The 12,511-nt window shown below is 40.8% G+C and overlaps 1 protein-coding gene across 3 annotated transcripts in view; it reads left to right on the top strand.

The window, feature by feature from the left end:
* Window positions 1-1,029: 1,029 nt before the first annotated feature.
* cyth1a (cytohesin 1a) overlaps window positions 1,030-12,511 on the top strand; it is a 48,264-nt gene continuing 36,782 nt past the window's right edge. For 2 of the 3 annotated variants that reach the window (XM_022210276.2, XM_051941138.1), the window contains exon 1: window positions 8,211-8,661. In XM_022210276.2, coding sequence (XP_022065968.1) covers window positions 8,580-8,661 — 82 coding nt within the window. In that variant the 5' untranslated portion in view covers window positions 8,211-8,579. Of the gene's footprint in view, window positions 1,329-8,210; window positions 8,662-12,511 lie in introns of those variants that run through there. The other variant, XM_022210278.2, reaches the window with a different exon arrangement.

Here is a 12,511-nt window from a genome sequence, read left to right as displayed (position 1 = left end):
CCAGGTGAGATTTAGCCTCTAACGATTTGATCTTGACAAGGTCTAAACCAAATGTACTTGCAGCACCAAATGGCAGGCAGATATGTCACTTATCTGATTCATTAAAGGGCCTTTATTATGCAAAATCCACTTCTTCGTTGTTACTGTGTCTTCCCAGTGTTTCTACAGATTCACAAAGCCTGAGAAAATGCCATCCCTGTATTTCTTTCCTTTATAGATCAGGAAATGTCACTTAACAGACTATTGAGGTCTGCAGCCTTTTGTGATGTCACAACAGGGCAAGCTTCGTTTTTTCAAAGCCTTTGAAACAAATAATCAAAGAAATTCAACTTCTAAAAAAAATATGTTTATTTTATGCACATTATAACTGTGCATGATAAGTGCCCTCTACTTTGGCCATGGCTGTACTGTAATGACGGTACAGGCCATTATATCACAGTGTAAAAATTCCCTAAACTTAGTAAGAATATGTCAGGAGCTTTGAGTTCATACAGTTAACTTGCTAAAAATGTGTATATTGTATTATTATATTAAGAGCCTTTTAAGATATTTCCCTCAGGAGTTGACCAAAAGTGGAGCTAAAACAGTGAATATAATTGTGATCAACTGAGGTGTCCGTGTCCTACTGCCTCTACATGGCAATAATAATAATAATAATAATAATAATAATAATAAAGAAGAAGAAAGAAATGAATACATTTAAAAAAATGTCTCAGATTTCAGAGCAAATGCATTTTTAAAAGCGTATTTAATTATGAACTTTAAGAATTAAAGATTTAAAAATTATTTTCTACTTGAATGCTGCTGTTATAGGCTATTTGTTTAGATGTAAGTGCATGCAGTGCATGTGTACATTTTCTCCAACCTAAAAATAAATACTAAATATTTTTATGATTGTTGCATTTGACCTTACAGCAAAGAAATAGTGGAAAATCTATACCCTTCTTGGTAAATAACAAACCCCTATCAGCATCCAGCAAAGTTAAAGGTAAGTCAGATCGTTACGTCACGTGTGCGGTGGGCGGGGCCTGCTGCTACTGCTCTGGCTGCATACCAGCGACCAGCCAGTGTCGGCGGCGCAAACAGACATCGGAAACGCCAACTACAGGTCCAAACAAAACAGCAACAAGCTAAAAAGTATCATATTTAAGATAGCTTGCGTCCCGAGAGCCTGTTGTCAAGTTGGGAGGTGAGCGAAAGGCAGAGAAGAGTCGAGAAAAGGGACGGCAGGTATCCGGATTGCTGCGGGCGCTCGGTGAGAGAGACATCCCCGGACAGGGACGCCTGCAGCAGCATCAGGACCACCAGGATGGAGGGGGAGACTTACGGTTAGTAGTCATCACCACCCACTTACACTAAGACACATGAGTGTATGCTTTAGGCGTGTACCGTGGTCGTGCTCTGCTGTGCCAAGAGATCAGGAATGCCAGACTGTAGTCTACTGTTGCCAGTCTGCCTGCTTGGTGGGACTCTCTCACTTAAAATTACAGCATGTCACACTACAAACTAGTCTGTATGACATGCTGCCTGCAGTCGGATGTTTAGCTCATTTAAATACCACAAAGGAAGCACCTTGTTTTTTGTTTGTTTGTTTGTTTTATAAGCCATTTTAAAAAAACAGGTGGCCTCTGTGCTGTTTCACAGTCTAAGAGATATGAAAAGATCTGCTTCTTGAATTATTAACCATCACACTGCAGCTATGACAGCATGGTGGACACTAAAAAAAGCCACATATTTACACTGAAAAATATATGCAGTGAGAATCTGAGAGAAAGTTTTTACTCTTAAGTGAATTTACCGGATTTATTCATCCCAAGCTGGCGTCTTGACTGAGGTACACTGGTTCATTAGATGACACAGATTTTGCAAAATGCCTACTTCTAAAACCACCCATCATTTACAGGAACCTCAGTGCCCTGACATCATAGTATTTATCTATCGGGTGACCTGTCTGATGATGTCAGACCACGATGAGCCACCGTGATGGCTTAGCTTAGGCAATGAAAGAGGCATCACCTCAATTATTTAGCAGTTTAGGTTTTCTGTGAGCTCAACGCGTCTCAAAATAGAACCCCCAGCAATGGCCTCATTGTATGATGTCAACTGATTCTCTGTTAGAAAGAGGGAGAGCTGTTTCTCTGCAGAAACTTTTAGTCTAACCTAAGCAGAAGTGTGTTTTTGGGGATGATTGATTTGTGCTCTCATACAATTTTTCTGTGTGTCAGCTTCTGGCAAAAGAACAATCTGCATACAGGATCCAGTAGTGACTTGGCAGCCTGGGCAGCCTGGACAGTATGTTTTCTCTTGGCTCCAGAACAGTATAATCGTATTTATTTGCAGGCATCTTCCCTTGTCAGTGCTCTCCTATTTGCAATGCAGCTGAAGAATCACTTTGCGATTATGTAATTATCTGCTAAAGTGTGAGGCATAAGAGAGAAGCCATGCTGAAGCTCCCACCACATTCAAATAACATTCTCACTGTCCCTGACACCGTCTTAGTCAAATTGACAGCTTGTGGATCTGAGTGAGTACATGCAAGTCATATCATCTCTTCTGTCCCTGAGCACCATGATTGTTGAGCATAATTGAAGTCTGAGGAGAGAGGATAGAAGTAATCCATCCGCTGTCAAGACTGAAGTCTCAGAGACTTCATTTTATTTTGGTAAAAATATGTTCCCTGCCTTTTTGTTTTTAGCTTATTATTAATGCAGATCAGACTTATGCAACTGAAATGTTAAATTTGTATGGAGGCTTAGAATGTGTCTGAAGATATTCTGTACATTTTATGGCCTTGTAGTGATATATGTACAGCTCCCCTATAAAATTTATGACAGGATGATCGTACTGTATATCTGCACAGTAATGTTGCTAGGTGCTGGTGCACCTAAACCAGCTATCTTGGGATTCTTTGGGTGCGGCTCTATTTCAAGACTCACTTCAAAAGCCGTTGAGCTTCAGGGTGTTAAAATTTCTTTGTTTTATCTTTCTTGTGTGTGCGCTTTGCCATCTGCCTGCACCCATGAGTGCAGCTGGGTTTCTCTTTGCATAAGGAAATCTGCATGTGCAAAGGAAGTGTGTCTGTTCATAGGCGTGGTGCGCTCCTGTGACAGGTGCGTGTGGTTGTTGTGGTTATAGGTATCATCTCTCTCTCTCTCTCTCTCTCTCTCTCTCTCTCTCTCTCTCTTTCAGTTTGACCCCACCTTCTTGGGTGAGTGATTGACACGAGAGAAATATAGATACTTCAACTGGCCTGTAATATGTTGTTTTCTCACTGTCACTCACTGCTTGCATGATGACAGCTTTACTCAAGCTCCAAGCTGTACTCACGTTCAAAGCGTACTCAGACTGTCACAGTAGCTGCAGCAGCAACAAAATCTCTGCAGACTTATGCAGACATATCTCATTCCCAATGGAAAAAAAAATACTGTGACATGGAAATCAAAAGCTGTTAAAAAAAAGAAGTTGAAATTTGCCTCTTCAAAGTTGAGGGAGGCAAACTGTGCAGCAGCTGTTCTCCTTCCTTTAATGTAAGATTAAGATGTATAAATAATTTTCCTCCCATATTAAGCTGATTGATGAAACCAGATGAAAACATTATTCCTTTGTTTTCCATAATTAAAACTATGCTAAACACAGAGAGATACAGATAAAAAGCAGCACACAGAGGCAAGATGTTAGAGTTTCAAAACAGCTGTGATGAAAACTTTGCAATCAGTACTACAAGTTATAATCAGGAAGATGTTATTATCACATTTGGTTTGTATTTAGGTGCAGCAGCTTTATCCTTTGTGGTGAGGATATTTAGTTTAGCTGCATCAGCAGAGGTGCTGATTCTGCCTCCACTCAGCCAGTTGTTAGTCACTAGTGGTGATGCTAACATTAGGCTGCCATGTAGGAGTTCCACCGACACAGATCAGCCAGCCTTCTGTAGTTTAGGGATTCAGCTGGGGAAATTCTGCAGTCAAACAGAAAACTTCCCAACCTACCTGATTATTTGAAGACAAATGCATGACTGATTTTTATCAGAATCCTCACGAGGAAGCTGACAAGTTTCTCTCTCTCTATTTATTCATGCACTCAGTTGCTCGACCCACGTAAATTTTATAGCTGACTTTAAGCTAAACTCCAGAGGCCTTCTGGTTTGCTTGATGAGCAAAAGGTGTTGTTACATGTTATGTCCACTTGGTGGCATGTACTGCTCAAGGAACCTCATCATCTGTGTTCAGTCTAGTTCGAGGCAGGGCCAACATACTGTACAGACAACTACATGAAGCAGTGACATCTCAGCAGCTGTTGCTCTGGCTACATTAAGTTGCTTGCCTCATGTTGTGGGTATACATTTAATTACTTAGGTGTGCTTGTACCAAATTATTAATGCAATGTGAAACTTTAGTGATTTCTAAAGGGAGTTCTTTTCCCTCCCACCCACCAGCTGGAAATAGATAAAGATAAAGAGACTTTGTTGTCATTGTGCAGAAGTACAGCGAAGTTTGCATGGAAGAACATGACAGTTAGCAGCAGTGAAAATAAGAATAAAAATAGATAAAAATACTCTTAATAAAATAAAAACAATCAAACCAAGTACTATATACAAAGTAAAGTGGTCAAGTGTTGCAGGACTGAGAATATGAAATAGTGCAAATAGTGGAAGTACTAAGGTAAGGTGGTTATTAACAGATGACATGCCTGCAGAATCAGCTACTTTTATCAAGTGTTAGAAGTTGAGCTAAATCCATATGTACATACTGTAGATGTTAGAGCTTTTTAACAGCTATTCTAATTTAGTGGGCAGATAGCAACATGTTTCCTCGTAATTTCTTTGTTCCATATGCACACTGCTGAATATTCACATTGACTGGGCTGCACGTGTGTCTTACGTACCAAAACCACTATTAATCTGTAGCTTTGCAAGTTCAGTATTAATGTGTAAATTGGAACCATACTGGCATCTGTGGGCCCTGCCCTTTGAATGACTGCACCTGGTACTTAACTTTGAATTGCACTTCATGTCCTCATGAGTCAACATTTAACAGCAATATGAAATAATGACCTTAGATTAACTGTTACTGTTCAGCATAACACACTGGCATCATTCCATTTGTGGCAGTAATGTGTTGTTTGGCTATGCTTGGAAGGAGAATCACATACTAGGACCTCTGTACACCTACACACTATCTATCTACACACGTGGACAAAATTGTTGGTACCCCTCAGTTAAAGAAGGAAAAACCCACAATTCTCACTGAGATCACTTGAAACTCACAAAAGTAACAATAAATAAAAATTTATTGAAAATTAAATAATCAAAAACAGCCATTACTTTTGAATTGTTGATTAACATAATTATTTAAAAAACAAACTAATGAAACAGGCCTGGACAAAAATGATGGTACCTCTATAAAAGATTGAAAACTATTTGACCAGAGTGACATGATTAACTCAGGTGTGTCATTTAATTGACATCACAGGTGTTTCCAAACTCATAATCAGTCAGTCTGCCTATTTAAAGGGAGACAAGTAGTCACCCTGCTGTTTGGTGAAAAGGTGTGTACCACACTGAACATGGACAACAGAAAGCGAAGGAGAGAATTGTCCCAGGACATCCGAAAAAAAATTATAGACAAACATCTTAAAGGTAAAGGCTATAAGAGCATCTCTAAACAGCTTGAAGTTCCTGTGACAACAGTGGCTCATATTATTCAGAAGTTCAAGACCCACGGGACAGTAGCCAACCTCCCTGGACGTGGCCGCAAGAGGAAAATTGATGACAAATTGAAGAGACGGATCGTTGGAATTGTATCCAAAGAGCCCAGAGCAACCTCCAAAGAAATTAAAGGTGAACTCCAAGGCCAAGGTACATCAGTGTCAGATCGCACCATTCGTCGTTGTTTGAGCCAAAGTGGACTTCATGGGAGACGACCAAGGAGGACACCACTGCTGAAAAAAACTCATAAAAAAGCCAGACTGGAATTTGCAAAAATGCATGTTGACAAGCCACAAAGCTTCTGGGAGAATGTCCTTTGGACAGATGAGACCAAACTGGAGCTTTTTGGTAAGGCACATCAACTCTATGTTCATAGACTCAAAAACCAAGCATACGAAGAAAAGAACACTGTCCCTACGGTGAAACATGGAGGAGGCTCAGTAATGTTTTGGGGCTGCTTTGCTGCATCTGGCACAGGGTGTCTTGAAAGTGTGCAAGGTACGATGAAATCTGAAGACTATCAAGGCATTCTGGAAAGAAATGTGCTGCCTAGTGTCAGAAAGCTTGGTCTCAGTCGCAGGTCATGGGTCTTCCAACAGGACAACGATCCAAAACACACAGCCAAAAACACCCAAGAATGGCTGAGAGAAAAGCGTTGGACTATTCTAAAGTGGCCTTCTATGAGCCCAGATCTGAATCCCATTGAACATATGTGGAAGGAGCTGAAACATGCCATTTGGAGAAGACACCCATCAAACCTGAGACAACTGGAGCTGTTTGCTCATGAGGAGTGGGCCAAAATACCTGTTGACAGCTGCAGAACGCTCATTGACAAATACAGAAATCGTTTAATTGCAGTGATTGCCTCAAAAGGTTGTGCAACAAAATATTAAGTTATGGGTACCATCATTTTTGTCCAGCCCTATTTCATTAGTTTGTTTTTTTAAATAATTATGTTAATCAACAATTCAAAAGTGATGGCTGATTTTGATTATTTAATTTTCAATAAATTTTTATTTATTGTTACTTTTGTGAGTTTCAAGTGATTTCAGTGAGAATTGTGGGTTTTTCCTTCTTTAACTGAGGGGACCAACAATTTTGTCCACGTGTGTATCTATCTATCTATCTATCTATCTATCTATCTATCTATCTATCTATCTATCTATCTATCTATCTATCTATCTATCTATCTATCTATCTATCTATCTATCTATCTATCTATCTATCTATCTATCTATCTATCTATCTATCTATCTATCTATCTATCTATCTATCTATCTATCTATCTATCTATCTATCTATCTATCTAATCTATCTATCTATCTATCTATCTATCTATCTATCTATCTATGCCCATGCTTTCTGCAGGTGGAGTTAATGTGGAGTTGAGCAGAGGGGGAGGAATATGCATACTAAAAAAGAGAAGAAACATTTCTGCTGACTTCACTACGTGCCGTGTCGCTGTTCCTGCCGTGACAGTGCTGTTCCATTTGGGTGATGTGCAGCTGCAGCATTTAAAGTAGCCAGGACTGACTTTGCAGTTCATGCAGGGGTCAGTCTGAAGTGCTTGGCCCTCTGGCAATGAGCTGGGCAGTCCTTGTTGGATCAAAAGTAATGTCACAGCAAAGCAGGCCCTTACAAATGCAGCGTATCTAAAATCTACTTCATCACAATGAGCAGTTGTTACACAGCCTGAGTCGCTGACATGCTGCCCTTGATGGCAGCATGATTGACAGACAAGGCAGAATTGAAGAATTAATTCATGATGGACAGTGAATGAGAGGCTGTTAAGGAGTGAGAGACACATTGTGTGACTGACAAGTGAGCTAATTCGGAGTGGCAGGTGAAGAAATGTCAGGGCAAGAGGAAAGGTAAATATTTCTGCTTTGCTCCACAAGAGGAAGTGAAAATCCACCGTGAATTTGTTGATTATGAACATCTGTGGCAATCACAGCCATTTTTTTTGTAGCAAGGCTGCGTGCAAACCCATTGTGTATTGTATGGCTGCAAGACCCCCAAATTGTGACTGTGTTGCAGTGAGTGACCCTCAATCAATGTGAAAATAATCTAATCAAAACAAATGGCTTACAGTGTTTTGCCCAGGAGCGAATCATTGCTTCTACACTGTTGCCAAGCAACAATGAAATCTTGATTTTTTTTATTATTTTTTTTATATGCGAGGCTTTTGAATCCAGAAATGATGAGTGGCTGGAAGCTAAAAGCAACAGAGGGTGGAGACCAAACTAAAAAAAAGTGTTGCTGACAGTTCCCCATGATTCTTATGAAAAATTAACTATTCTTTGAATTGACTTTTCTCGTGATAGTTTGGTTTTCAGATTTCAGTGAGTGTGCTTAGTTGCTGCGAGACTTCCTGGATACATTAATCTGCAGTATGTTTTTCACGCACCTGGCTTTTCCATTTGTGTGCACAATCTTTTAGGCCAGAGAAGGTCTGCTTGAATTAGTATGTAAAGTAGCAAGATAGTGTGAGTGAGAGAGGAAGAGAGAGAGGGAGAGCAGAGAAGGATGGAGGGAGGCTGAGATGCCAGCACAAAAAGGGGAACAGGGAGAAAGCAGAAGTGATTTTAGAATCCCAGCAAGTTGCGCATTCTAATCGAAGGGGAAGAGAAAGTAGGTGAGTGTGAGAGAGTGCCAACTGTCCAACTGGAGGATTACGTGAGGCAAAGCAACACAGAGAAGGATCTTGCAGTGTGAATCTCTAGATGGACAGAACGGTCGGGAGAGGAGAGTGACTTTCTGCAGCCGCAGTGGCAAGCCTGGGATCCTACAGCTTCCCTACTCTGTCTGAATTATAAAAAGGCCGCCAACAGAGACATACCTTCATACACAAATAGACAAATCACACACTGGAGTTATGGGATCAGTGAGTGAACTGTGCGTGTCGAGCCTTCAGACGTTCTTGTGTCCAGCTGTCAAGCCACTTGAGCAAGCACCAGGTAAAGTAAAGTCTGTGTTGTAGCATAGCTCTCTGCTGGTGGGTTGCATACATATGTTTCTTCATGACTACTTCATTAGTCCATTGCTGAAATAATTTTTGCTGTTAATTTTGAATCATTTTCAATGTAGCGTCACCTGTTGGTTAACAGTGTGCTCGTGTGACCACCGGCATCAACACGTCTCCACTGGAGACGAATGCAAACAGTTGAACAGAAATAGAGGGAGCTTCTTGTGGCTTAAGGAAGTTCTGATTTAGCACTACTTAAACCTCTGCACACATACAGAGAGAGCATGAGCTAATGTCATTACTTACTGAGCAGATCTAATCTCCAACAGGTCTGACTCCATGTTCTTGATGACTCCACACATATAGCAGATCCCTCACACCGTGTGACAACATGGAAATCTCCAGTGACAACACAGCCTGTCAGGCACACATTTTCCTGCTCTGCCAAAGGCACTTGTTTCTGCCCCTGTCCTGCCTCCCTGTGCATGATGAATATCTCTTCTTGCCCCTGTTGCTTCTGGCTGTGACAGCAGTGTTGTGTTTACTGGGGATCACCTCCTAAACCTGGATCAACAACTCTCTGTGCTTCCCAGTTTAATTACAGATGGAGGAGCCTGATGGGGTTGTGCTGCCTAAGATGCTGGTCTCCTCAGGAGTTTGTTTACACTCACCATCTGTCCCTGCATTTCTAGATGTGTTCTTTAGTCTTGTGGTAATAACAAGATCTGAATATTGATAGAGCTGATGTGTGTGTTGTTTTGGATCGGATGTTAAGTGTTGCAACTGCACCGCATTACACTGCAGGGTGGTGTGGAGGTTTCCATTGGGAGTGTTTAAACTGTGTGTTGACATGACTAAAACAGCTTTGTTGGAATGTGGTGAATCAGCTGACTGAGTGCGTAGCAAGGGGAAGCGGTGCTGTCTCAGTGATTTCAAAACACCTGAATCAGCACCAGGAGTGTGCGTGAGAAGAGATGTTTTATTTTTGGTTTTTTTTGGGATATTCAAGGGGAAGTATTCTGGATTGTTCTAGTATCAATAATGTGATGACAGTTCGAGTGTGTATATATATTCACAGCCAACAAAACTGAATGGCCTATTAGATAAAACACCCTCATTTGTCACTTGAATATTCAGCTTGTCGTCCAGTTTGTGGGCTGACCACGAAGCAGTGGATTGCCAAAGCTGACGACTGCCTGCGCTGTGTCACGTTTTTGCTTAATGTGTGATAGAAAACAGCATTCATGTTGCGATGGCAGCTCCCTGTAGTGCGAAGACATCGGACGATGTAATCCAAATGTTGACGTTTCTGTTTTTGGTGATGAATCATTCAAGTGATTCATGTGTGACTCATCTAATAGTTGTCCCGCAAGTTCAAACTGTATCTGCAGCACTATTAAATCACTTGTAAAATCTATCCAAGTGACGTTGGACAAGGCTATCAAAGAAGTTTACAGCAAACATGAGCAAGAAGTTTAAAAAAGTTTCTCCACAAGATGACCTCATGTAGCAATGTGCCCTAACTCAATAATGTTTTATCTTCTCTTTCATTCTCTCGCTGAATCTAAATTAATTAAGCACATGCACTGTATTATGTCAGTGCCTTCTCCAACTTTAAATGTCTAGCATTCACATTCACTGTGAGTGCGAGTCAGCATGCCCAATTAATCTTCACAGTGCACAGGATGTGACTAGTAACGTGGAGTGCATTGCTCATAGCGGACTTGATAGTAAATTGGCGATTATCAGCACAGTTATAAAGGTCATCTGCGGTGAGACAGGTGTGCCAGGGAAGTCTTACACAGAAACTATTTGTGTGGGCTTCAGCAACAGCTTACACTACCTGTCAAAAGTTTGGACACACTTTCTCGTTCATTTGAATGAGAAAGTGTGTCTGAACTTTTTCAGCACAAAGCAATTCGCAACAGCAAGTGACAATATTTGAGTTCAAAGGATGATCTTGCTTTTCAGTTAATTTCAAAGGCCAGAAGAGGACTATCCAGTGTATCCAAAACCTGTTAGAAGCTATATTTCCTACTTGGCAATCCCTCAGATTTTCAAGGTTTAAACCTTCACATTGGAAACATTTTGAGATGCAAACTTCGAGCTTCATGTGATTAAATAATACATAAAACTCACACTGCTTATGATGCAAATTTGCTAAAATGCCAAAATTAAAGCTCGTGTGCACATTTACATGAGAAGAGGTCGTGTGATAAAGCACCCACTAATGTAATAATGCACAGAAAATATAGTAGTTCCTGAAAATGTGCATGTGCCATGATCAAAAATGTCATAAAACCAAAATATCCAATGTTTGAATTTATGTAACTGAAAATGACACAGTAACCATTTAACATCAGGTTAAACAAGCATTTATGACTGGTTGTGTTTGTTAATGTCAGCTATCATGTAGTGTGCATGAAGTGATATGGATGCTTATGTGTACTCGTAGCACCTTTAAATTAAGTTCTGTTGGATTTTGGGGCTACACAGTGGCTTGGTGGTTTGCACTTTCACCTTGCAGCTAGAAGATCCCTGGTTCACGCCCTGGGATCTTTCTGCATGGAGTTTCCATGTTCTCCCTGTACATGTGGGTTTTCTCCAGATACTCCGGCTTCCCCCCACAGTCCAAAAAACATGCTGAGATTAACTGGTAAGTCTGAATTGTCCACAGGTGTGAATGCACGTGGGCTTGTTGGTCTTTATGTGTAGCCCTGCGATAGGCTGGTAACCTGTCCAGGGTGTCCCCTGCCTTCACCCTAGTCAGCTGGGATAGACTCCAGCCCCCCTGCGACCCGAATGATGATTAGCGGTGTATAGATAATGGATGGATAGACGGATGTTGGATTTTATTGGAAATCTGTGGTAAAGAGAGTGGTATCCCAAGAAAGTAGTCTTGATAAGACCAGGATGCTGTTGCATGCTCCTGAGTTTTTGCCCATGTGCATAGGCCTGCATGATGCTCAAAGTATGAACTTCATTGTTACAACTATGAACTTTAACCTTGTACACTACATATATATAATTACTGGGCATATACGAGGGGCGTTCAATAAGTAATGCCCCTGACCCACTTCCAGTTGTCTGATCCAGCTGAAATTTTGCATGTGCAATGATTTATATCTCTACGGGTTATGTAGCAAATTACAGCTGTACACTAATTGTGGTTTCTGATTTATACATCTTTGAACTGAGTCAGGTGTGAAATTGAGCCTGTCGAGTGTTGCGCAGTTATCCAGTTTTTGTATTTGAAAGGACGCACACCACAGAAGACTTTTGATGAAATGAAAGAAACTTATGGTGATGATGCCCCAACATATGACCTTGTAAAACGCTGGCATCGTGAATCCAAGCATGGCTGGAACTCTGTAGAAACAGCTCCCAGACCTGGTCACCCTCCTTCTGGGGGCGACCAGGTCTGGGAGCGTGTACAGCTGTAATTTGCTACATAACCCGTAGAGATATAAATCATTGCACTTGCAAAATTTCAGCTGGATCAGACAACTGGAAGTGGGTCAGGGGCATTACTTATTAAATGCCCCTCGTAAGATAGAGACTATCTTACCTGACCCAGTTCAAACACGTGTAAATCAGAAACCACAACTAGTTCACAGCTGTAATTTGCCACACCACCCATAGAGATATAAATCATTGCACATGCAAAATTTCAGCTCGATCAGACAACTGGAAGTGGGTCAGGGGCATTACTTATTGAACGCCCCTCGTATATATATATATATATATATATATATATAATACATATATATATAAATTGTCATTAATTCACAAAATGTCTAACTCTGGACTGAAAATGAACATAGTATAACATAATCTTTTAA

The sequence above is a fragment of the Acanthochromis polyacanthus genome, chromosome 21 (genome assembly GCF_021347895.1).
Source record: "Acanthochromis polyacanthus isolate Apoly-LR-REF ecotype Palm Island chromosome 21, KAUST_Apoly_ChrSc, whole genome shotgun sequence".
NCBI lineage: Eukaryota > Metazoa > Chordata > Actinopteri > Pomacentridae > Acanthochromis > Acanthochromis polyacanthus.
Note: the sequence above shows the minus strand (reverse complement) of the source record. Positions and strands in the feature narration are given on the sequence as shown.